The sequence below is a fragment of the Phaethon aethereus genome, assembly GCF_964289735.1.
Source record: "Phaethon aethereus genome assembly, chromosome: Z".
Taxonomy (NCBI): domain Eukaryota; kingdom Metazoa; phylum Chordata; class Aves; order Phaethontiformes; family Phaethontidae; genus Phaethon; species Phaethon aethereus.
The window spans coordinates 73073833-73099237 of NC_138577.1; the positions used below are offsets into that span (position 1 = coordinate 73073833).

At 39.3% G+C, this 25405-nt stretch overlaps 1 protein-coding gene across 1 annotated transcript; it reads right to left on the reverse strand.

Moving 5' to 3' along the window:
- Positions 1–1121: 1121 nt before the first annotated feature.
- Positions 1122–25175, reverse strand: ACO1 (aconitase 1; the record flags this gene model as incomplete). The annotated part of the gene is made up of 20 exons (XM_082013499.1): positions 1122–1235; positions 2497–2682; positions 3707–3829; positions 4250–4397; positions 5875–6017; positions 6700–6804; positions 7580–7704; positions 8265–8421; positions 8703–8787; positions 9301–9436; positions 12726–12885; positions 14133–14249; positions 15290–15390; positions 15842–16013; positions 17035–17174; positions 18450–18633; positions 18742–18811; positions 20819–20956; positions 23844–24012; positions 25079–25175. 20 exons carry the CDS (start codon positions 25173–25175, stop codon positions 1122–1124), a joined length of 2670 nt encoding a protein of 889 aa, XP_081869625.1.
- Positions 25176–25405: the final 230 nt, after the last annotated feature.

A 25405-nucleotide genomic window follows, 5' to 3' on the forward strand; every position in this document is an offset into this window, starting at 1 on the left:
TCTTGACTTCTTTCAGAACTTTCATTTGTTTTTTTTCCAGATACAGCTGGAGCCAACTGCAATAAAAATACATGAAATTACTTTGAAAGAATTTCTCTGCTATGTTAATTGTTGTGGCAGTTGCTCTAAATACAGTTAAAAATAAGAATTAGTACTATAAGCTTGTTTATCTCTGAGTAAGAAGATACTTGTTATCACTGAACAGATTCATGTGGTATTGTCGATTGGGCAGTCGTTGACTTCAATGAATGCATGAATGCATTAGTGTAATCAGTGGTTGCTAATGCCATAAAAATTGCTGACAATTGTGATAGATTGTCTTCTTGAAGACATAAAACAGCAGTTTTCTGGCAGTATTTGTATTCATCCTATCTCATGCAGATTATTAAAAATAACAGGAATTAAAGTATGAGAAGTCAAGGCTTATATGACTCTGCTCCTACAGGGACAATGAGAAGACCTTAAAGTCAAAGCTTTGTTCTACATCTTGGTACTGAAGGTAACATGACAAAAACCACCAGACTTCTTGAAAATAAATTTAATTTTATTCATTAGAAATATTATCCCCAATAGGTCCACCTTTCCACAAAGGCTTAGATTTTAAACAAGTTCACATTTTTAAAAATTAATAAACAGCTAAATAATTAATTTCAGTATTAGATTCAGATTCTGGTCAACTGGGTAAGAAAGCGACTCAATATAAGGTAATCAGAAAGAAATAAAACCTATTTTTTAATACCATCAGTTAATTTTTGGACCACTGATACGAGCATAAAACTTAACTTCATAGTCAAACTAAGTGGACCAAATATATTAAATCAGCACATAATCTTCAACAGTTCCACAGATTCCAGCAGTATTTTAATTAATTTTGCACTGTATTGTAAGTTAAGTCAAGCTAACCACCATACAAGACAAATAATAAATGCTGTTTACTTTAACTGGGCAAGCTTGTCCAGTTTCCTGATACACAGAATAATTCAGCATTGTAAACATGCCTTCCAATACAATCAAAACCACCCCTGTTCACTTTATGGTTCACACTTTCAAATTTATGATTAGTTTTATTGCGCTCACCAGAAGCAGGCTTGTACCTGGATGTTTTTGCTTAATGTTTTTGATTATGATGCCATTTTACGGATCATGTAGTTCAGAATGCCGCCATTGTGGAAGTAAGCGAGCTCCACGTCAGTGTCAAATCTCATGATGGCATGAAAGGTTTTCCCAGTATCCAACTGTTGGGGTCAAAGAAAGTCATTCAAGCAGCAGAACCTGCAATATGTTACTTGACATCATAGTAGAATAAGGACTATTATGATAGTTTCACCATTTTAAGAAATTGTAGTAGAAAGCTAAAGTGAACAGGCACTGGACATCAGTATTTCCACGCTAGACTACAGGCAGCTGCTTAAGAGGAAAGTTGTTTGAAACAAACCATAATAAATATGGTATGGAGTCTCCTTGCAGTGCATTTGCTGCCTCATTTAGATTTACTGTTCATATAAGCCTAGAGGCATGAAAGCTGGCCATCCTTTCAAGTTGTTATACTAATCCTTAGTGTTCTTCTATGTAGTCATTCTTCTGGCTTAGGTACAACAGCAATACTAATTTCATTAGATTTCTTTGAGGCCTCGTGTTTGAGAATCAGAAAAGCACAAAGACAAGCACATGAAGTGAATAAAACCATGGTGTTATACTGAAGACTCCTCTAGTCAGGTACTTCCAGATGAAAGCGCAGTGTTCATCTGTGACTGATAAGCTGACCAACTCTTTGGCATCTATACTTTCTCCATTTCAGGGCAGTTAATGAGGCATATGTAAACAACTATTGTTAGAAAGTAATCTGAGGAGACCACCTGCATTAAATGAGCATGCAATAAGTGGACAGTTTTGCTAATCGCAGTAAAAAGCAGACTTTCATGCTATTAGCTTAAGTCAGTCAGTTTTACAGATGTTCCAATCAAGAATAAACCAAATTTTTATCATAAATGCTAATATTTTTCAAAAAAGGGCATAGGTTTGTAGGCAAAGCTAGACAAAAAGCAGTCTTTCAAATACAGGGGCTGCAGTTTAACTAGATTTTATGCTGGGTATGCTTAGACTTCACTTTGAACGCTGCAGTGTACAATATACTGTCAGTTGACTCGTCAGTGATTTATTTTAATTCTAACTTAATTTAAATAGTTTAATACTTACAGTTCACTTTGTGCTTCAAATATTTAACTGAGACAGAAGACTTTATAGTGGACTTTGAAAGACTGGTCCAAAATACATGACTGCTTTGTGCAAAATAAAACAGTTTGGGCTTGCTGCTTTTATATCCCATCATAGCAAATCCCTATTACAATGACTGTTCTCATCCCCTTCATCTCAGTTTTCTCCCTTCCTCAAGCGAGAGAAGCCTACTGCCATATGAAAGCACATTGTTTGAAGAGGCAGTTAATTTTGAGTGAAATTACAGTGATTCAGAGAATTCAACCCTTAGGTGTCTCATACCTTAATCTGGATGTTCAGCTGTGGTTTTAGTTTTTCAGGAATGATAATTGTGTAACGTTCCCGTCCAGTGAGTCCTAAAGTCCCTGCATCCTCTCCAGGTAAATACTGCAGAGGAATCACTCCCATCCCTACTAGGTTGCTTCGATGAATTCTTTCATAGCTTTCAGCAAGGACAGCCTTGACACCCTGGCAAATACAGAACAGGTACAATTATCTTCATGGTTCAGGATAGCCTTTCTGTGTTTATAGGAAGGAAATTGGTACATTTGTGGTCTGCTCCATTTCATTTACCAGGTACCGGTAGAGTCAGCAGGTCTGTCTGACAGCAGACTGTCCAGGATGACTTGATTATATGTTAACTTTCAAACATCTTGAAAAGAATTCTGATTGTCAAAAAGTTACATACACTTTCTTGGGAATCTTACACACTTTAATGTGTCTTTCGTAGAGCATCACTAGTCATTTCCCTAACTCCTTCTAACTCAGTGTTGCCCTCCTACACTACAAGCTCCAGGATGCAGTTTAATTAATTTCTAAATTTTTACATGTTAATACAGTTAAGATTAAAAAAAATCACCACTGGAAAGAAAAACCAAACCAAAAGCTTAGATGAACGTAATCTTAAATGCTGACTACCCTAAAACTGTTTATACTACACACAATATTGTCTTCACAAATTCCACACCAAGAAACCTTCAGTCACATCTTGGGCTGGTAAATAGTGTAGGACAGGATAAAGAATGAAACAGGTATTTTGCTGTACGTGGATTTCTATTAGGGTCCTATAACAATACTGCTAAGTATCCCTGCAATCTGCATGGTGAAGCCATGCTAAATTTCGTTTTCACTGATACCCCTTCCTCTTACATTTTCTATATTCTTTGCTAAGTGAGCTGAAGAAGGCAGCTGGAAGCAGCCCCAAGGTTCACTGTGTTACAGGAAGCAGAAGTAAAGAAACTGGCCTTTCTGGTGTAGCCTTGTGGATTTCTAGCTGAAGATCGGTCAAGGCTTCCAGTCTGAAAAGGTTCTATTAGTATTTAAATAGCTTTTGCAACTCTACTGTGGTTCTTGGAGGCAGATGAGATTTCAAAATAGTTCTTGCTACCTAAAGTGAGAATGAGCTACCCAGAACGTTGGTCATAAGCTAATCTGTCTGACAAATTAATGCATTTAAGTCCTGTCCTCCTCCTAGTTTACTGTAGTCACTCACCAAGAGGAATGGTCCTTTAGCTGCCCAATCTCTGGAACTTCCTGCACCATATTCCTTCCCAGCCAGCACAATCAGAGGATGGCCAGCCTGCTTGTATCTTTCTGCAGCATCAAACACATCCAGCTGGAATGAAAATGCCAAACACTTCATATACTTTTTCTGGGGTGAAAGCATGGTTCCAGGGAAACAAGGAAAAAAAATGTCCCCACATAAATAGCTGAAGCCCACACTTTCTGCCAAGCAGCACTTCAAGGATAGCAACCATATGGTGCTTTGTGGCTTCCAGTCTGATCTCACTCCCAACACAAACCTGCACCTTCCACTACTGCTTCTACAGTGGTTATATTCTCCATTGAGATGCCTGATAGCACCGCATTATGTAAGTATATGTGACCTGCTTCCCTAGGTCAATACGACTCCTGTCCCTTCATTAGCTTTACTTAAAAGACACTTAAGTAAATGACGTAAGATGTAAGAAAGGAAGCCAGTACTAATCTACTTTACCATCAATGAGCCTCAAATTAGAGCAGCATGCATACTTACAGTTTCCCCAGAAGGGAAATGGACAGTCTGAGGTCCTTGTTTATCAATAAATTTGTTCACTAAGCGAATGTTTGCAAATGTTCCTCTGGCCATGACAGCATCATTCCCTCTGCGGGAGCCATAAGAATTGAACTCTCGAGGAGTCAAGCTATTGAAGGGAGAGAAAAAAGGGAACTTGTTTTTAGACTGAAGCAGTCTGTGCTTTAAAAGAAGAAGGTAATGAACTGGTGTTTCTGAGGCAGATATGTGCGTAGTTCCTATCATAGCAGTAGCATTGTTAGCTGATACTTCTATTTTTAAGATTTTTTTAAAGAAAAATAATATTAAAAAATACAAGTGTGCCTATAGCTAGGTCACAGAAAGCAGCTTCTATAGTATTCTCATCCCTTGCCCTAGAAAACAGTATCTGATAGTGATGCAAGGATATAGTTGATGTTAGGTCAGAAGACAATAAAATTCTTTTCTTAATAGCTGGTTAAGGAAAATCCTCCTCATTATTATATAATATTATATAATATAATATATTATATTAATATATATTATCTATATGCTATTATCATAGCAAAACATAGAACAAAAGCAGACACACCACTGTGCTAAACATCTAAAATGCAAAGATAGCCCCTGCTGCAAGTTAGAACTACAGAAGAAAAAGTTCATTTGCAAATGGAGATATGGGAATGAGGGGACACTCCAGTCTAACCAGTAAACAAAAAACGTGCTGGAATGTGACAGAAAATTGGACTGTTTGTATTGGGCAACATCCAAACAGCAGCTGTAACATACAACATCTGTTTTGTAATGTGTGTAGGACTATTTAGATTTCAAAGTGACTGGTAGCAGAGGGCCAAAGAGCCCAGAGCAGCTAAGTTTTCAGTAGATCACACTGATTTCATCAATTTCCGTTCCAGAATTATTAGGTCTAGTTAATTTTCTTTTTTTGTATCAGTGCCGTTCCTCAAAACACCACTGAAGTTGTAAGAACTGCTAAACCAGAGAATAAAAGTAGTATATTATCTGTGAAGACTAAATAGGTCAACTCAATAAGTCCTAGTCTTGCCTTAACTTGAACCCAGAGTACTAAACTGACAAGCTGGCCATAGAAAAAGACCAACATTTTACAGCAGTTTGGACTCCAACCACAACAGCTTTGCTAGTTTTTGCAGCTGCACTGAAACCTAAACTTCTGGATGTTCTGTAGCTCCTGATAGCCTAGATCTGTGAAATAGCTGCACATGCTAGAATAAGTGAGTATAAAACCAATTTTTGGCATTAAGGACAATGATCATTTTGCTTCAATAGGAAGACAAATCCTGATTCAATTATTTATGAATAGACTTACCTCAAAAACTAGTCTGAAAGTTATCTTCTTCCCCTCTCTCCATACGAAGGTCTTCAGCTCTCCAGTGTAATAGACATGCACACTCTGTGCAAGTCTTACACTTGGTGAGAACTGCTGAAACAGCAGTGAAAGAAATGCTTTTCTTTCCTCTTTTATATATTCTCCAGGCATCCATCAAAGTATACAACCATATGTGAACAGAGAGCAGATATGCGTGCCTGTGACGTGGTATAGTAGTGGTGGTTCTTCTCAATTTATAACAAGAACAAGTAACAGTGCTTACCCTCTGCTGGTCAAATAACGGGCCGCAGGACTATTTCTTGCTATATTTCCAGCTGGAGATATGTGGTCAGTTGTCACAGAATCCCCAAAACTCAACAGGACATAAGCATCTTCTATTGTTTTCGGGGTCTGAAGAGTCAAAGTCTAAACCATCATAAACACCAAAAAAATCATTAAAATATGACACAGAATTCCTTTACCTTTTTCAAAAGTTCAAATTGCAAAATAAAGTCTCCTTTTTTATATGTTAGAAGGAAGGAAAAAAACAACCCTATTAAAAATGTTTACATTCTTGAACTAAATATGATGTCCTGGCTGCCTGTCAGCAAGTTCACGCACAAAGAAAATAGATGAAGCAAAAAAATTAGCCGAGGCCTCGCGTGGTAAATGCATGAACACAGATGAAAATCCAGGATTCCTAGATATCTGCATGCATTGAAGTCTGCATCTTCTTTTAAATGGTACTGAAATAGCAATCTGAACACTGAACTATTTGGTGCAAAACGCTGGCAGGCAGAATTGTGTGTTTTGTTTCCTGTCCTTTTCCCTCACTTGCTTTGTGACTACTTAAAAGTATTCCAGCTTAAAAGGAAAAGGGGACTTTTCAAAAGCCCTGAAGTGATAGGGAATCCTTACAATTTTCAGATTGACTCGTGCTTTTGTTTTAAAATGAATATAGTAGTGTAATTCTAACATTTGAGAACCAAGGCCACAACAGACTATGATGGATGCTCCCAGGCCTCTTGAAGTGGCCTTTGCTTCACCTTTAACATTAGTCAGGGTCCTACATACTTTGGCTTGATTTGGAGGGAAAGCATGCACATACCAGACCATCAAAGAAAGGTGGAGACTTGATGTAAGTTGACTTCGGATTCCAAGTATATAGTTTATCTGAAGGAGCATTTAAAGCATTCCAAGATTTATTTATTGTCTGAAAAAAAACACAAAAACATCCCATTGATTTCTAAGTTTCCAGAAGCAAAAGGAATTAGTTCAGAATCCAGGTAAAATTACAAACTTGACTCCAGCAAAAGCCCTGTGTATTTTTAAAGCACTTTGGGAAATTCTTACGACAATACACATTATGTCTGGTGTTTTTTTTTTTTTTTCAAATGATTTTATCTATTAGAAGAGTTAGGAAAACCCTCACTTCATTACAACAGAAAAGCTGCTCACCCACTTTTCTGACAACAACCTGTATTACGTACACAGATAACACTTTATAATTCTCAAGTGTATTTATCAGTAATCTTAAGAAGCTTTCCTAGCATGTAGAACTTAAGAACATTTTGTTTCAATACCTGTGAAAGGCTTGCAGGAAGACATTACCAAGTACAAGTTTTTTTTCTGATGTGAATGCTATGAAGTAATGCAAATGAATTTTATGTCACGTGAAAAAACCAAGCATCTGTGAAGCTGGAATAGCTCACTTTCTAGTATCAGCCTGGGATTACTGTTTAAAACACATCATCAATATGTTACATTAAAAAAAAATCACTAAGGAGCAATTTTCAGGACATGACTGTCTCCAAGAACCAATTAAGTAACTAGAAGCCATTAAAAAAAAATATCATTTCAATACTTCTCAGAACAGGAGCAACAGCAACAGAAGGAAAAGGTTTGTATCATTACCCAGGCCATCTTATTTAACACCTTCAGAATAGCACAGTACATCAATCAAACTATTGCCCAGGGAATTAACTCACCTCTATTTTTTGGTAGACCTCCTTGAACATCCCAGGAATAACAAACTGACGCTCAACAGCCTGAATCTCATTTCTTGTTGGCCAGATATCTTTCAGGAAAACCTTCTTCCCTGAAGCATTTATTCCTGTAGAAAATGGTATTGTTATGTTTGTTGCATAAATATTCCATTGAGAAAGAAAGAAAAAGTTTATCATGGTGTTCTTTAGCTATGTGTTCCTTCAAACATCATCAACACTCATGAGACCCACTTTGTTTCACCTTGCAGGAGTCTGGTAGAGGAGTGCCTCAGACCTGATGATACCTGTACACACATCTTCTTTTGTGATTTCCAAGGGCTTTCCAGAATAGTTTATAGAATAATTTAGGTTGGAAAGGATTTTTGAGGGTTGTCTAGCTGAACTACCTGCTCAAAGAAAGTCTACTAGGTCAGATTGCTCATGAGAGACTGTCACCCAGATATAACCAAAAACATGCCCCTATAGAATTAGAATGCTGGTCAGACTTGGCTTTCCCCTTTCTCCATCATACAGATGTCTTGTTGCTGTTTCTTAACAATTGCATGCTTTGTATTCCAGAGGTAGTCAGTCATTTGAGCATGTCCCTAGGACAAATGTTCCTGAAGAGCTTAATTCCAACTAGTTTAGTTTATAAGCTATGAAAAGAAGCATCCTGACACTATCTTACCCAAAGGCTCTCTCTCAAAGTCGATCCGGACAGTCCCTGCAATTGCATAGGCTATTACCAGCGGTGGGGAAGCTAGGTAGTTAGCACGGGTGTTAGGATGGACACGCCCTTCGAAATTCCTATTGCCAGACAACACACCCACCGCTACGAGGTCTCCCTGCAAAAGAGAGTTTGAAACAAAGGTAGCTGAGGTGCATGCAGACTCCACACACCCAGCACATCTGCAGAACTGCACTGTGCTGCATCATCAATGACTGGACAGTCACAGCACTGTCTGCTTCCAAACAATCCCAACGCATTTCACACAGAAAAGACAATATAGACTGAATTTACGTTACACGCAGCTAAGAAGAGTCAGTGCACAGTGTAATACAGCTCAGGACAGCACACAACAGAGAACAGCTTGCCTAAGTAAGCTGCACAGGAAAATCTGCATACCTGTGTAATGGCCTCAACAACAGACTCTGGTAGAGGTCCACTATTGCCAATACAAGTCATACAGCCATAACCCACCACATCAAACCTAGAGAGAGCACAAAAATCAGTGAACAAAAAGGTGTTTTGGAATAAGACATTTGAACCCCTTAGCAGTTGGCTAGGGCTACCTTCAGAAGATGTACTGTTTTAACAAACAAGCTGCTGCCAAAAACAGCATTTTTGAGAATACTCAATTTTTATCATTGCAGTGACTGTCCATGCACAGAATGAAGATCTGGGAAATGTGTTATCTAGCAAGATGAACAACAATATAGTGTCATTTATGCTATTTTAAAACCATTAGTCTTGAAAAATAACCCATTTTCCTGCTTAAGAACATGAGTCTTCAAGAAGCTACAGAGCAGGCAACAGGCCTTCTCCCTCACTGGCACCATATCAGCCAGCACAACAGCAATGCCTTAACTCATGCAGGATCATGTCATAGGGTACCTGCCATATCTTTTATGCTGTGAAGAGAAATAAGTTATTCTGTTGCATTGTTTGTTGTCAATACCTTTAGTTAAGCAGCCATAGGACAACATAAGAAAAGCACTCTTACCCTAGTTGGGAAAGGTAACTCATAACTCCACTCTCCCTCAGATAGTAAGTGACAACCCCGCTTCCTGGGGACAGGCTAGTTTTAATGTATGGTTTCACTGTCAAACCCGCTTCAACAGCTTTCTTTGCAAGTAATCCTGAAAAAATGCAAAGGATAGTTGCAGTTTTTCTTGGAAGTGGGACAGTTTGGTGGATCAACAGGTTAACAGAAGTACCATTAAATAACTGGAAAACAGAAAAGGCTCCATTTCCAGCAATGAAGTGGTACAGTGAGCCAACAGCACTAATACCAGAATAACCAGCTAAAGCTCAAATGCTCTGTTGAACGGTAGATCCAGTCTGTGATTTCTGCTCCACTGGAAAGTTTCTGGAAGTTGTATTCAACACAACGCCCTCACACTGTGGCAGCATGTAAACATTCAAAACTCAGAACACTATTCTTAAGACGTCTTAAGTGTCTCAAAAAAAAATGCAGTGAAGAACTGTTGACTTCCCACTCATGGTGGTCCAGTGACCCAGTGCTGAAATAGCTGCCAACATATGACTTGCTGCCCTCAGAAGCAGATGGCTATGATGGCACTGAATCTGTCCCTTGTCACAAACACGCTATCTCATAATCTACAGCTTGTTGCAGGAGTGCTGCTTTACCACTCCTGGATTTGTAACATGCATAGAGATGTTTTAGCAGAGCATATGTGTTACCAGAAATATATTTATGCTGAATTTCTTCCTTTTAAACAAATTGTCCATACATAGATCAATATTCAGAAAACAAGACTCCTGCAGCCCTTTCCCAGGATGAACATAAAAACAGCAGCAGCTATGCAAACAATGCAAAATTTCACATTCCCATGCCTCATTCTCGCTCTCACACATCCACTTAGATAAGAAAATATACATCAGCTCTGCTGTGATCCAACATGATCCCCAACAGGAAGATGTCAAACTGTTTTGTCTTAGCCAGCTGTTTGGCATCTCTGTTAGAAGTGGAGGTCTCTAGGTCATGTCTAAGTGTTGTTGTGAAAAGGCCTACACAGAGATCTGGAAGCTGAAAGGTAGATATGTGAATTTAAAAAAGCAGTCTTATTGCTGAAATTGCTGAGGCTCCTTAACTGCCAAAGGACTCTGTGGAAACCAAAGTTCTTGGATACTTTTGAAAGTGTGACCATGAACAAATGATCATTCTAGGACCCAAGAGCCTGACAGCCTGTTTGAAAGCGTTGGCTTCTGTTTTCCTGACAATACTAGTTCTGAAAAGAATGCAAAAATCGAACTCTAAAAACTGGCAAGGAAATACCAGAACTGAAGTTGCTTTGAGCAGCCTTAATCCAACACTTTTGTAAAGTCAGATTAGGCTGTCAAGGCTACTACAGCCTACGCTCACTACCCCCACAGACACACAGCTCCTGCACATCATTTAGTGCACAATATATACAGTGGTAGTTTGAAACAACTATTCTTATTTTGGAGATCTTTTAGCTTGGTTACTTAGTCTGGGAGAACTGCACGTTTTATTTAACTTTCATTTCAAACCCTACTCTGAAATCTAAATTATCATGTTTCTGGTGGGTATCTTGGAGGTTCTCAACACTGTAGTGTACAATTACTGGAGACTGACAGAATTACTTTTTCCCTCCTTGTTGTGGTCAAAGCATAAGTGCCACTGTACAGTAAGGCAGTAAGAGTACCCACTAAATCTAAGTGCATCCACTGAGATCCATAGGACCACATTCTTCAGGCTGCTGTGCATTAAATAGTAGAGAATGTGTTCAAAGTACCAACTTGACTTGTATCTGCACAGCATTCTACACTTTAAACCCACAAAGCTATTAAGCCAAGCAGTCTGAAAGATCAGCATCCCCACTGCCACAGAAAGGGTTAAAAATGCATGCCATTAGCCCAGGAGCCAAATGCTTGAGGAAACTGTATCTTAACCAGGTGGCACAACTGAGTGATACACCCACCTAGGACTAAGGGAATAGGACAGAGCAAAGATAGTCTGCCTAGAGGAGCTCCTACTTCTTGATCCTTGGAAGAAATACAGCTCTATTTCTGTGATCATAATCAGGATGGACCTGAGGAGAGAAGTATGCTGATTTGGCTGTCCTGTCAAGGGCAAGTGAATTTGGAGACTTTGTTCAATCCTTTCCTCTCAAAGGTGTAAGAAATAGAGCAAGTCTCTCCCCTGCTTCCCCTTCCACCCCCCATCCTGGTTTATGATAGACTTTGACTCTGTTGCTAGGCTTTAAAAGACCTTTTGTGTCTGGGAAGGGGGAGAGCTGCTGGTACTATAGAGTACCCAGAGAAAGATGGTAGCCCAAGAACAGGTGACAAATTGACAAACTAAAATAGATATTGACAAACTAAACAAAGTGATTGTTGTCAGAGGCTGTACATAAGCCAAGCCTTTCCCAGCACCACACAGGAACAAACAAAACAAATTACATGACTTCAACCAGTACGTAATCCTCTCTGGTCAAGGGTCCTTGCATTGTCCACAGCATATCCCTTCCAACCTTTATAGAAAATAAGCCTGCATCCTACAAATGGTCTGATGGACTAGGAAGCCCTAACGAAGTGATGATCCTACAGTGACAGAAAATACCTGCATGTATGTTTGCAGAGTAGGGAAAGAAATATTTGAACATGTAGCCAAGCACCTGGGAAAGACAGCTGAATGGGGCTAGTACAGACCAAACCCTTTGAGCTGACTCTCTTCATTCTTATTTTGTTGCCAGAAGCACACATCTGAAATAACAAATTTTCTGCCCAGACTAGCCAGGTTAAAAACGAACAACGTCCTGACCTGAAATTTAACACAACAAACTCAGACTAACCATTTTGTAATACTTGCATGGTGATAAGCAATAAAGCAGGGGATACAAAGCCCACCTCCAACCACTTCTTGGATGCAGTTAAGATGTGAATTACAAGGCTCTGAAAGATGACAATCCCCAAGAACAATTTTCCTCCTCTACTCATCCCCCACATGCCCTCAGACTCTTACGGTAACAACTCAACACACCTCTAGCTAAGGGTATCCTTTGTACTTGGCACCTTCAGACTTAAACCCATAGACCATTCTTTACTGTCCCTCTTCTTGTAGTTCTGACCTTTGATAGCCTCTTCTCATCTCTATAAAAAAGCTTCTGTGCATTTGAACACGTGTTAGAGGTGCTGGTTAACTCAGTTCCAGCTTGGTCTGTAGAGAAGACAGTGCAGGAAAAATACATTTTCTTCAACCCATGTTTCTAGCTACCATTTCCAGAATTCCTTCTGCTACCCTTAGGGACTATGCTCAGTTTTAGTACTCCAAATGACATAAACAGCACTGTGCACATAGAATTATGTCAGTGTTGTATTTGTCTTTAGAACACACAGCCAGAGCCATAGAGAAACTACTGCACATAAAGCTAATAAACTTACCTGCTCCCAACATAACTGAGGGGTTACTGGTGTTTGTACAGCTTGTAATGGCAGCAATCACTACTGAACCATGAGCAAGCTCGAAGTCACAGTCCTCAAAATTAAATTTGACTATGCTGTTATGTCGGCTTGGGGCAATTTGGAATCCCTTGAATCCTTGCTGTAAGGGGAGAAAGTAAGAATCAAAAGGATGTAGTTAATATGAATATTTTGACTGAAAATTAGTATGGGCTGGGAATTTCATGAATGAGAAGCATCTGAGAGCCACACCCATGCTTGCACTTTTAGGTCTGGTGGTAAAGGCTTGCATCTCTGGTCAAAGTGGCAGACAAAAATTATTTTTCTGAAGTCTATCCCTATTTTCTGTTTACTGGTAAAAGAGGCAGCCTTTGCAGCAAAATATATTTGTGTTTTCTTCCTGCATGAATATATCCATATTCAGATTGCTCAGATGCTTCTTGCTCCCATATGCTCCAGATTCCTGACCATATATAGTCTTGTTACACAATCTAGTCCTAAGGTTTTAGCCATAACACATAAGATTTTTTAAGCCACAAATATCAAACAGCTCAAACATGCTAAGAGCTAACTCGAGAGGCAAAAGCCTGACGGTTGGAAAACAAACAAAAACCAAGGAGGCACTGTTCACATCCTGAAAAGTTAAGCTTAGAGACCTGAAAGCGTAAGGTCTTTTAATGGAGTTTGGAATACGTAACAAAACAAGAATTATTGGGAATTGCTGTAGTTCAACTTTCTTGATTTGCATCACTAGGGTTCTATACTGCCTTTAACAAGGGCAGTTACCTTATCAGGTAAGGATTCAAACTGATTTTGGAAACTTAAGTGACTGGGCTTATTCATTCAAATGAAAATCTTAGCTCTTCTTTTAATGAACATTTTTGACTGGATGATGTAGAAAGTGGTTGTCTTTTTTCCCCCTGTATTTAACACCAACATCAAAGGGTCTGATGTGCTGAACAGGTTCAGTACTGAATGCAAAACTACATTGTGGAGCTCAGGGCATAACCTGCTTGGAAAGCTGAAGAGCTGGGTAGTCAGAACAGAGCTTAGTGCAGTAGCTACTTGGTCCACTCTAGTAACAACACCCATCATGGCTAGTTCAGAAATCCCTAGTATATGTCAAAACCATGTTAGGCCTAAGGCTGATCTAAAATCAGAAAGAACTACTACTTGAATAGGACATGAACACTTTCATGTGAGAGAAGCATCACACCAATTTTAAACTATCTATTGTTGATGTAATCTTCTAAACCGCTTTCAAACATTCTCATTTACTTTCCAACAGGCAAACAACACGCAAATTAACCCCAGAATGTAGTTCCTGAACACTAGACAACTTTTAGAAGCATGCATTAGTTTGTATGCCGAAATGTTCCTAGTCCCTACCTTGGCTCCCAGACAAGTCTCAAAGTCCTTCTTCATATCTGACACAGCAACTTTGTCCTGAGGTCTTTTTGGTCCACTGCAGCAAGGCACAACAGTATGGAGATCCAACTCAACAACCTATTCAGTAAGAGGAACAGAGAGCATTTCAGCACTGCATGACAAGTTGAAGCCAGTTAAGCCACAGGTATGTTTACTGCTGCTGTTGGACCAACGCTAAGTCTGCACATCTTTATGTTTGTTTGCAGACATTATAAAAGACATATGAGGGAAAGATCAGAAGAAAAGGAACAGTTCTACTTTTAGACCCTGCCTGTGAGCTCCCAGGTATGGCTCACAAAAGTACCCCACTTATTGAAAACCCAATGTGTGACTAAAGCATCTAAACAATGCAGATGATTTTGAGAATTATATCCTTTCATACGCTACCAGCAGGGTCCTCTTCAGAAAACAATGATGTGAAGAAATCCTGGTACTATCATAAACCAAAGCAGACTATTCGTATTGGCCTTGGGGAAAACATTCAGTCTATTATGAAACAGATTATTGTATTTTCCTATTCCTCACCCAGGTTTCAGCTTTGTTTTTACAGTGTGCTGCTTCTTTCCATAATTACTAAGGTTTTTGAACAATCATGCAAACCTGAACATGTTACAAGACAAATTCTTACTGTAGAGAAAACCAGGAATATTCTTGAGTTTCCTGGACACAGAGTAGGATCTTGATTTTCTTGCATAGAAAACATCTTGTGTGGTCTGTGGTTACCACCCAGAGCTTCTAAGTGTCCTTATTCATGAAGTAAAGTAAGTTGTTGAACAGAAAAGGGTAAAACTGGGACAAGGCTTACACAGACACTATACATGCCATCTTCATAGCTGTGTTTGAGTCTGGACTGACTTCTCAAAACTACATGGATCAAGTTGCAGCATCTGCACCAGCTAGAGCTCAGTTGAGAATTAATCTGTACCTATGCTCAAGTTTTCACACCTGGAGATCCAGCTGATTCATTCCACTAGGCCCTAAGTTAAAGACAGCTGTGTGGACCAGGCCAAAGGACAAGGAGTCTCTTGACTATTTCTTAGTTTCTGTGAAGAACACAATTGTCATATTAAAATACGACAAGGCATAAAGCAAAAAGCCAGAAGACAGTAGTTTCTAACCTGTGTGAAGTCTGGATCCTGAGAGGAGTTCTTGAAGTCTCTTAGCATTCCCACAGCCTCAAGATACGTTTTTGTGCACATAACTTTCTCTTTATCACGGCCTAAAGTGAAAGCCAGATACAGCAAAAACAAAATGAAAATGAAACTGAGGAACTACTATGTGACAGAAAAAGCCTAACAGGCTATTTCACTGTTCACACTGTACATTGCACAACAAGGCCCTTTCAGCACAAACATTAGAGACCCACTAGGAACAAAGCAAGTGAGCAGACTTAGTGGCTTTTGCAGAAAAAAAATTTAGGTTCCTGCTGGACAAGCTAGGTTCAGGCAGGGTTGAGCAGGCGGTTAGCTGCAAAACAGTCTAAAACTCGTCTCTTCCTAAACATGGGCCCTAAGAGCAAGAAACAGCCTGAATAAGCAAGTATGGATTTAAAAAAGCAGTTGAGCTCAGAAGGCTCCACGTGATTCAATGCCATTGCTGAGTACACCATATAGACCTGGAGTCCTTGTTTTCAATTACACCTTTAACTCATGGTCTCTTCTTACACTTACCAGTTTGTATCAGGTAACCAATGCTAATATCATCCACTGGGAAATAGGCAGCTGTTGCGCCATACTCTGGACACATATTGGCAATGGTGGCTCGGTCAGCAATTGACAGCTGGGCTACTCCAGGACCAAAAAACTCCACGAATTTACCCACAACTCCAACTTGGCGAAGGTGCTGTTATAAAAATATAGTGCCTGTGTCACTGCTAGGTGTCAAACGACCTGAGCATGTATGTTATGAAATCCAGTTTTTGACTTCAGAGAAATCATTTTCGAAGGTTTCTATAGCCATTTGAAATGAGTAAACTTTGGTAAACTAAATCACGAAGATGAGGACACAGAGATGTAGTTTCAGTAATGAGGTACAACACAGGGATGTATTCCTTCTAAATTCGCACTTCCTCTCATTTAAACTAGAGTCTATCTTAGAACAACTGTATTTTTCTCAACATGCCATTCTAAGGAGAACAGAACAGTGTGGGGTCTTTAGCCAGCAAAACCAGGAAGATGGGGAAACAAGAAGAACCAACCACACAAGTACATGAATCAAACTGTAAGTGACTGAATACACACAATACCTGAACGAATTCATAAAAAAACATTGGCTTTCCCCATCTGGAGGTTCTCTCTAGAGACAGCATCCCATGATAAACGTGTTTACGAGATTGCTGGCCTCCAACAACACTAAAGCTGGCCCAGTAATACTCAGTTCAGTCACAACTCACAGACTACAAAAATACATTATAAACATATAACATGTAAGACATACCTGCAGATCAAAGAAATCAAGACTGCAGCACTTACTGTCTGTTTTCAGGTTTTACACTGCCTTATTTTAAGTGAGGACTTCAAGTAAGAATGTCACTGTGTTCCTTTTGAGGCAGCAGAGAAATAAGATCCTCTTACAAGCACAGTTGTTCCAAAACAGGTCTGGCACGAGGATTTGAACAGGCCATGAGATATCAACTCTCTGTTCTATTTTGCCTGGCTTCAGGGAAACAGATTTGTGTAGCAAATCTGCCATTGTCCTTGGGCAGCTGATTCCAACCCACACAGAGCGATCAAGCTTAAAAAAAGTCCAAAATGACTACATGGAAGCACACACAGAGCTCCTAAGCATGCAATACAGTAGCTCTATGCTACGGAACACATATAGCTTCCAGCAGTAATGGCAAAACAGCAGACTTGTTCATTACCTTGGTAATGGTAAGCACAATGTCAGTGGATGTTACCAGTGGCTGAGGGTTTCCCAGCAGCTTATAGCCAATCACCTCAGGAAGCACCATGCTGATTGGCTGGCCCAACATCACCGCTTCTGCTTCAATGCCACCAACACCTGTACGCAACAGGAGTATACAAGCCAACTATTCAGAGAGATAGTAACGTGTCAAAGGTAAATCCATGAATTACAACTGACTGATGATTACTCAACTCAAGGTGTGAAAGGGGAGAGAAGGCAGACAGCCAGAGGGCTTGGCTTAGCCTTCTGCCAAGAGGCACTCCTCATCTTGCTTCAGCTTCTGCAAAGCTTTTTAATTTCTTTCCATTTCATACTTTCATCCTTGTTCCTCAGCTGTTAGATAGGATATTAGGTAAATCTAAGTAACTTACTCTGAGGACACTTGGCTTTTACAGTAACAGATGTAAAAGTTTTATTTATCCAATGCATAAACAAAGAACAACTGACAAGGCATTGAACATGGCGTGCTGTGAGTGAAATGCATGCAGACCATGACTATGGTTCAAAAATAACTTAAAAGTTATTTTGAAAGAAAGATTATTAGAGTCAAGAGCATAGCCTGTTGTAAAGAATACTAACAGAAAAGCTACTTGTTAAGACAGAAATACCTTCCTTAAATCTATTTAAAGTTTCGACAGGGCTTGGGCATGTGCAGATGGGAACCTCTGTGTAAGCACACCTTCACTATTAGACGAATGCAATTCAAGTGACAACTTCATTTTGCTAGTTTAATAAGGTAAAGTGTCAAGATGTTATAGTCATATGCAATCTAAAAAACCCATGATGTTTATTAGCAATTTGGCATTAGGCAGCAGTTTTATAACTTTTTGGATGTAGAAAGTCCCTCTTGTTTATCTTCCACTTTTAAACCTCCTTCTACATTTTGTTTAGCCTAAGTAATACTGAACTAGAACAAATTGCCTGTAACAGTTGCTTATGTATGCCAAACCATTACTCCTATTCTTTCTTGCACTTAACCTAGTAATTATTCTGAAAATTTATTTCCAATTTATTTTATGCAAAATGATATACCTATCTTAATTAAAAAGATTATTCTGTGACAGATCAAATCATGTGACTCCTTTCACTAGGTGTTGAATCATTTTTAAACGGTCAAGTTAGTCAACATGACTGATGGGCTATGACAGACAGGCATGAAGCAAGTTCAGCATTACCAGCCACTAGCAAGAAATGCTGGATCCAAGAGTGTGTGCTCTGAGCACATATGATATGGACTATGCCAGCCATACTTTTCAAACTCTGGAGACAGAGACTGGGTAGGGGCTAACCTGCCAGCCACAGTCAACTCCCCAGAGTCTGAAACAAACTTAGTCCACCAACAGGCTATTCACAATACGCTACTGCACATACCCCAGCCAAGCACTCCCAAGCCGTCTATCATGGTGGTGTGCGAGTCAGTGCCCACCACACTGTCTGGATAGTAGTAGCCGTCCTGATCCATAACCACTCTTGCCAGGTACTCCAAGTTCACTTGGTGGATGATCCCAGAGCCTGGAGGAATAATCCTCATATTTTTAAAAGCCTGAGAGCCCCACTGAAACAGAAGGAATTGGAATAAAAAATTTTCAATGCACATGAGCACTGGGAGAACTTTTGTTCATTGCACTTTTCTCCATGCAAATAGGATTACTTCTTTCAGTACCTTTAAGAATTCAAACCTTTCTTTGTTCCTTTCAAATTCCAGGTCCTGATTTTTTTGCAAGCTGTCTGACCTGCAAGTGAAAATAATCAGCTGTCAGAACCAAAAGTGTCCACCCGAAAATTACATCTGGTCAGACATACCCAAAGGTTGAAAGAAGAGAAGAGTTATTAGCTAATGTTAATGCTGATCAATATCATCTTTTCAATCTCACTGCAGCTGTGAGCTGCAGGCAACCAATGAAATGGATTTAAGAAACCTTAAGAGACAATACCTGAAGTCTGGTTCAAATGTGAGTGCTAATCTGCATATTCTATATGTGGCAGGCCTAAAACTTGTATCTTGGGAAAAGCTATGCTACATGTTAGAGCGATGTGAAGTTCCCAACCTGAATCAGAAGCAATCAGCAAAGCAGTAAAGGCAACTTGAACACAACTGCCCTGCAACTTGAGTTAAGAAGAAGCTATCACTGATGATACAATGCTGGCTGAAACTCCTGTGTTTCAAAGCAGACAGAGCTAACAAACTTTTCACTTGAACCAGCTACCTAACTCAGGCCTGAAGAGTTTGAAAGAACTGAAGCATAGGGCTGGCCAGTGGTCTATCCATATATACACAAGCCTAATAGAAATAAAGTAAGTCTGTGACAAAAAGTAATTATTAGCAAAAAATTATTGAAGTCCCAGATACTAGTGATAACATAAAATGAATGTTATAAAAATAATACAGAAAAAGAATAGTAATCGTTGATTTTGTCCTATGGTAAAGATGAAATCATATCTTGTTCAAAAGAAATACACTGTTTCCCAAAGATCTTAGAAAATTATGTGAAACAAAAAAGAAAAAAGTTAGGTGTTAGAACACCCATTACCCCCGAGATCAATCTTTAGATGACTAGTTCTAATTTTGTAACTGTTTCTAAACTCCTCAGTGTTATGTTAAGATTAAGAAGAGACACAGCATCTGTAGAAAAAAGTTAAAGGAAGTTAATTTTTGACAGTTACCTACGTCAAAATTTTTTGGGTCTTCTTCTCCCCTGCCAACTACAAAATGGCAGTGAGAATTTGTATCCTCGCTAGTCTAGAGCTAAAAAATAGTTATAAAAAAGTTATATTTGAAAACTGTCTGTCAGCATTCTTCTATGAAGAGGCTTCACAATACATTTCTGCTCAGAAGTTCAGTATTTTTATTCTAAAGAAGCCTCTAAATATTGGCAGTGAGAAAGTGTTCTTTATGTTCTTTAATGTCCACCTTCTAGGAATTTTCTTCTTTGCAATGCTATAACTTAAGTAGCCCACTTCAAAACAGTCCCCTATAGAGGATGATAAATACACAGAATTAGCAGGCAAGGTGACTGCAGACAAAAAATCTTCTGGAGTTTGGAAGATGGAAGGAAACCACTGAAAAACATGTAACTGCAGGATCTGTTTGGAAGAGTAGTTCAGTAGGCCCATGTTTAGATACCATGGAGGGTAGAAGGACCCCTATGCAGAGGTCTTGTATTTCATTGTGAGTCTAGTGAGTGCTAGCAAATGCTCATCTCTCTATAGCATGCTGAGGACTGAATAGCATTGTGTTTCCTTCCTATACTTACAGAAGCCATATTAATCAGTGTCATGTGCTCTTCTGCATGGAGGCACTGAACTGGCAAACAATTCCTGAGAGCTGGGCCAGGGCAGCTTAGGTCTATTCTTAGATAAATAAGGAAGAAAGGAGACACTCTTGCTTGCCCTTTCCAAAAAGCCCTACAGGGTCAAAAAAGTGCATGTGGAAAAAAGCTATTTCTGAGCAACTAATAATAATGCAGTATTATTATGGAAAAGTATGATCACCACAGGTCTAGACTGAGCCTGCTTCTATTAGCATTTAGTCCAGGCTTGTGCTGCTGAGAGATGCACCACAGAAAAAAAACACAAAATTCCCCCAACTAATTCACAGCAACTGATACAACAGTCCAACTTAAACACTTCTTAGGGTCTAGGATGCTGATAGCATTACCAATGGAACTACTTTTATTATCAGTAACTGGATCTAGCTTATTTACTACCATTAAGAAGTAAGAGTTATTTTGTATCCTTACCGCCTGTTAAAATCAACCTGGATGGAGTGATCTATCACTAGATCAGCAGGACAGATAGGATTGATTTTTTCAGGGTCCCCACCAAGTTTCTTCACAGCATCACGCATCGCAGCAAAGTCAACCACAGCAGGTACCCCACTGAAACAGAAAAGACATAGGCAAGGTGAAACAGTTTGGAAAAGAAAAAAACCCAAACACAACCAAGATCCTGAGATGCAGAACAGACACCTACTATCCCATGCAAAGCAAACCTTAGCCTTACCCTGAGTCTTGGGATCATTATAATGTCTATGGCAGAGACAATACCCTTGGGAAGACAAAGTCAGAAGAGCAGAAGGGACTGCATCTATATCTTGAGCACTGCAAGAATGAAAAGCTAAAACCAAAATTCATCAAATAACAGAAGCGGTTTAATATGCTTGGCTGGGAATCTGGAAACTTAGTCCTAGTCAGCACTCCTTTGGGACCTTGAACTGGTTTCTCTTTTTTTGCTCTGTTCCCCTCTCTCCTCCCCATTCTGTTTAAAGAAAAAGGGAGGAAGGGGGAAAAAAACCAATGTCTTTTCTTTCATTCTTTGCTATATTTAGCTGATTTTGAGGCAAGGGTCATCTCTTCCAAGTTTTGCAGAGCACAGAAGAATCGTCTCTCTAATTAGGGCTGCTCAGAGCAGGGCATCAGATTTCTTATATTACAAAGGACAACAAAGGACATGAGTGCAAAACACCTTTGCAGAGTAACTGTATTTTCAAAAGTGGATTTAACTGCCCTGGCAGATCACTGTACAAACATGAAAGGCAGAAACAAGGCATAGAATTCTACTAACAAATTCCTGTACTTACTACTGACAAAGAACTTATATCAAAAATGACAAACAGCACGTTCTCAGACTACAGGCCAACATTCACATTTCTGCCTTCTCACATATTTTGTGACAATCCTGCAAGCCCTTGAACTCCAAGTGACTCAGAAAGTTATGAGGCCTTTTTCTCTATGTTTGTATGTCTTATTCATCCAAAAATATTTTTAAATCCCTAAATTAAACCTTCCTTCCTAAGTGACGTAGGTAAACTATACAGCGGGTCAAAGTAATGCATGTGCAAGTCTCTTGTCCATCCTTCACTTCCAACCCAATTTTAGTCACAAACAAACAAGGAGTAGTAACCAGAAGTTCTGGCACTTCAAAACCCATCTTAACTAATAGATCATACACATTTCTATATTTATTTTAACAACACTTATAGGGCTTCTCACCACATACATTCTCAGCTTCTACAGAGGTATGTACTACCATGACATTTTTCACACAGTTTGGGAAATCCTCTGGCATACCAGCCTGATTTTGCTGTCTGCTGAGACAAAAAGAGCTCTCTGATGTGCTCATAAGGATCTGGCATCATTCAGTAACCCACTGAGAACATTATGTTTCTGCAAGAGCAGCCCAAACCAGTGAAAGTTTATGCTTTCAACTCTGATTATAAGGAAGCTATTAAGATTTTAAAGATTTTATAGTTGTAAGATTTTAACAGCTTCCTAATTGCCACAGAATTTTACCTTGAAAATCCTGAGTGTTTACAAAAACAAAAGGGTCCACATTTTCTAACCTTGACAGATTAACTGATGTTGTTCAGCATTTTGAAGCAGTTTGTTGTCCCAGGACAAGCATATTCCAAAGAAAACAGCAAACGCTATGTTATACTACCTAGGTGGACTTGCAGGAGGGGAGAGGTGGGAGGAAGGGAGTGGAAAAGTTATTTTGGCAGCTTACAAATGACAGACAACTGAAAAGGAACAGATACAACATCCATCTACAGTCTTGTAAGAACTCAGGATAATTACAGAACTATTAGATCTACAAAATTCAATAACTCCAATCCAGACACGTGAATGTAATTGTTGTACGGCTCCTGGAAAGTTGCCAAAGCAGCCTTTTCCAGAAGCTCCCACTCATGAGCCTGTTCAAGAGCTTGTTTTTCATTAATGCAGCTGCTTTACAGACTTACAGGAAAACTTTTAAGACTCAGCAGGAGAGCAGGGGGCAAGAAAGAAGTGCAGTAACAAAGGGAACAATGTTTGCTTGAAAGTTTGGCTTAATCTGTGCTCCAGCCTTTTAAAATGTTAACAACAGCCAGAGGGTAAAAAAAAAATAGCTAGGAAATCAGCACTTTTTTCAACTGAGGCTTTGCCAGTTTTCCTAATGTGTTTAGGAGTTGAGCTGTACTGGGTCTCTAGCACCTGGCCAACCTTTGGGAAAATTCAAAATGGAAGATGTGACAGCTAAGACACTTTACTGTTTTGAGAAATAAAATCAACTGACTGTTTAGCAGCATGGGTCTTATGACAGATGAACTAAACTCTCTTACAATGGCACAGGACAAAGGTACAAGAACAGTGGACTTGAAAGTCAAATGCTGTACTAAAAACAATTAGAAGCTACTGTTCCACCTGAAAATTGACTTTCCACACCTACCAGGGACTATTACATGCTGACACATGGGGAATATCCACACTGCAATAACAAGGCCCAGTTTTCAGAGTCCATTAGGTAGGAATCTCAGTTTGAATTTCTGGGAAATAGTAATTTTTTCAATAGCAGAGAAGCCTTTAAAAATATATGTGGAATAATATTGACTCAGAAGAGAAAAATGACACTAGTTATAAAGGAGAAATTAAAAGGTTAGAAAATTGAAAGCAAGAGCCCCTGGGTGCGGCCGGGGGCAAGGGAAGATACCACCCCCCCGCCTCTAAACTCTGAATTCTCTCATTTGGATACAATTTATCCATGCAGTTTATCCATCCCGTTTTCATATTGATTTCTCCATACCAGAAGCACTTTATTTAATGCTTTTATCATGAGTGTTTGCCTCTCCAAGTGCTGTCCATAGCATGACATCCATGAAAGATAAAAAAAGGTCTTTTCAAACATTTCATTGCTATTCTTTCCCTCAACTTACCCCTCTATCCCATGCTGAGCATTGCTGAACTTTCAAGAGCCCCTATTCCTAGGTTTAGAGAGCATCAGACTCACGTGAAGTCTTGCAGAATAACTCTTGCAGGCTTAAATGGCACTTCGACATTCTTGTGTTGCACCTCTTTCCAGTTGAGAATATTCTCAACATCTCCCTTCTTCACTAGGAACTCATCACAGTTACGGATCGCCGCTTCCAAGAGGACTCGAATAGAAAATGGCAGGTGTGCTGCACGGGTAAGAGGCAAGAAACAAATTCAGTTTTTACCTTAGGGCATGTGTCAGCAAATATAGAGTCCTATGCCTGGGGCAGACAGGGCCTTGAGTGCTTGTCCCAGTATTCTCACAAGGCTTTACCTCAAATTATCAGACACCCTTTTCCAGCCTCCAGCTTTGTCAGGAGGTCAGTGATAACTGATCTGTTCCACCCAATTCTTTGAGCAGATTTATTATCTTCTGTTGCTAAGTTATTCCATTCTTCTGCTGGGTAGTGGAATTGCATCTTTTTTTCCTTTAAACAATCTGAGTTTATCAGTCTTGGAATCCTGGACTGGATCAACTGGTAATACCATACATGTATTTGTCTATTTTCTAAGACTCATCTCTGCTTTTTACACACCAAGTCCAATATTAATTAATTTCTCATTTACATACTATCTGAGCCTGCAATGGGTATGCATTGCTGATGTTCAGAGAAAAACTTCCTCCTCTTGCTTCCTGAATTCTCCTTAATCACCTGTTTCCTCTTTGAAATATGAAAAATACCCAACATAGGCAGCTCTAAGCTATAGCTACTCACTTTCCAAGCCAGTGGCTTGGACTGTAGGATTTTTATGAGTTCCACATAAAAGATGCCTGAGTACATTCAGGTACTGTTAGAAGACTACAGAAAAAGCTTCCTCAGAAAGGATTTTCTAGCTACGACTCTTTTTAAGGCTTTTTAAAGCAATTTTTCTGGATGGTTCAGCCATATCAGTGTTAGGTCCTTTTCAGTCTTTCACAGCAGTACATGAGAAAACAGACGCTGTTAGCTTTGCCTAGTCCTCTTCATCCACTCAAATAAAACAAGACTGCTGTGTGCACACAGCATGTTGAGAAAAATAATAGTGTGATCTTTCCAGTATTTATGGAGTTCTAAGTTTTCAGAATTAAATTTTGCTAAAATTTTGTTTTTAAGGACCATCTTTTGAATTCATAGTTCTCTCCAGAGACCAAATATCATCCATTGTTACAATGTCTCTTCAGATTCTGTTCATCAATGTTAACAAAATGCTTTCCTTATGTTGTCAACATACCATATCTCACATCTTCCAATTTGCTCAGGTTAAAGAACTTCTTCAAAGGCTGTTTAGGGTCCAGTGGCTCCACAATCCGTACAAAAGGGTTGCTCATGGTTATTCAAAACCCTTAGTGTCCCTAAAACACAAAAGAAAAATCAAAGCCATTTTCATGACAACCTGCATACAAAGTACATGTCCCAAGTTCTACAGTGTATCTGTCCCACACATAAGGCCTGTACCAGGCAAAAAAGTACTGCACAGTCTGTGTTAGTCATGCCCCTTCCCCTACAAATCTACTTGTAACACACCCTCAGAGACAAAAGATATGCAGGAAGATAAGAG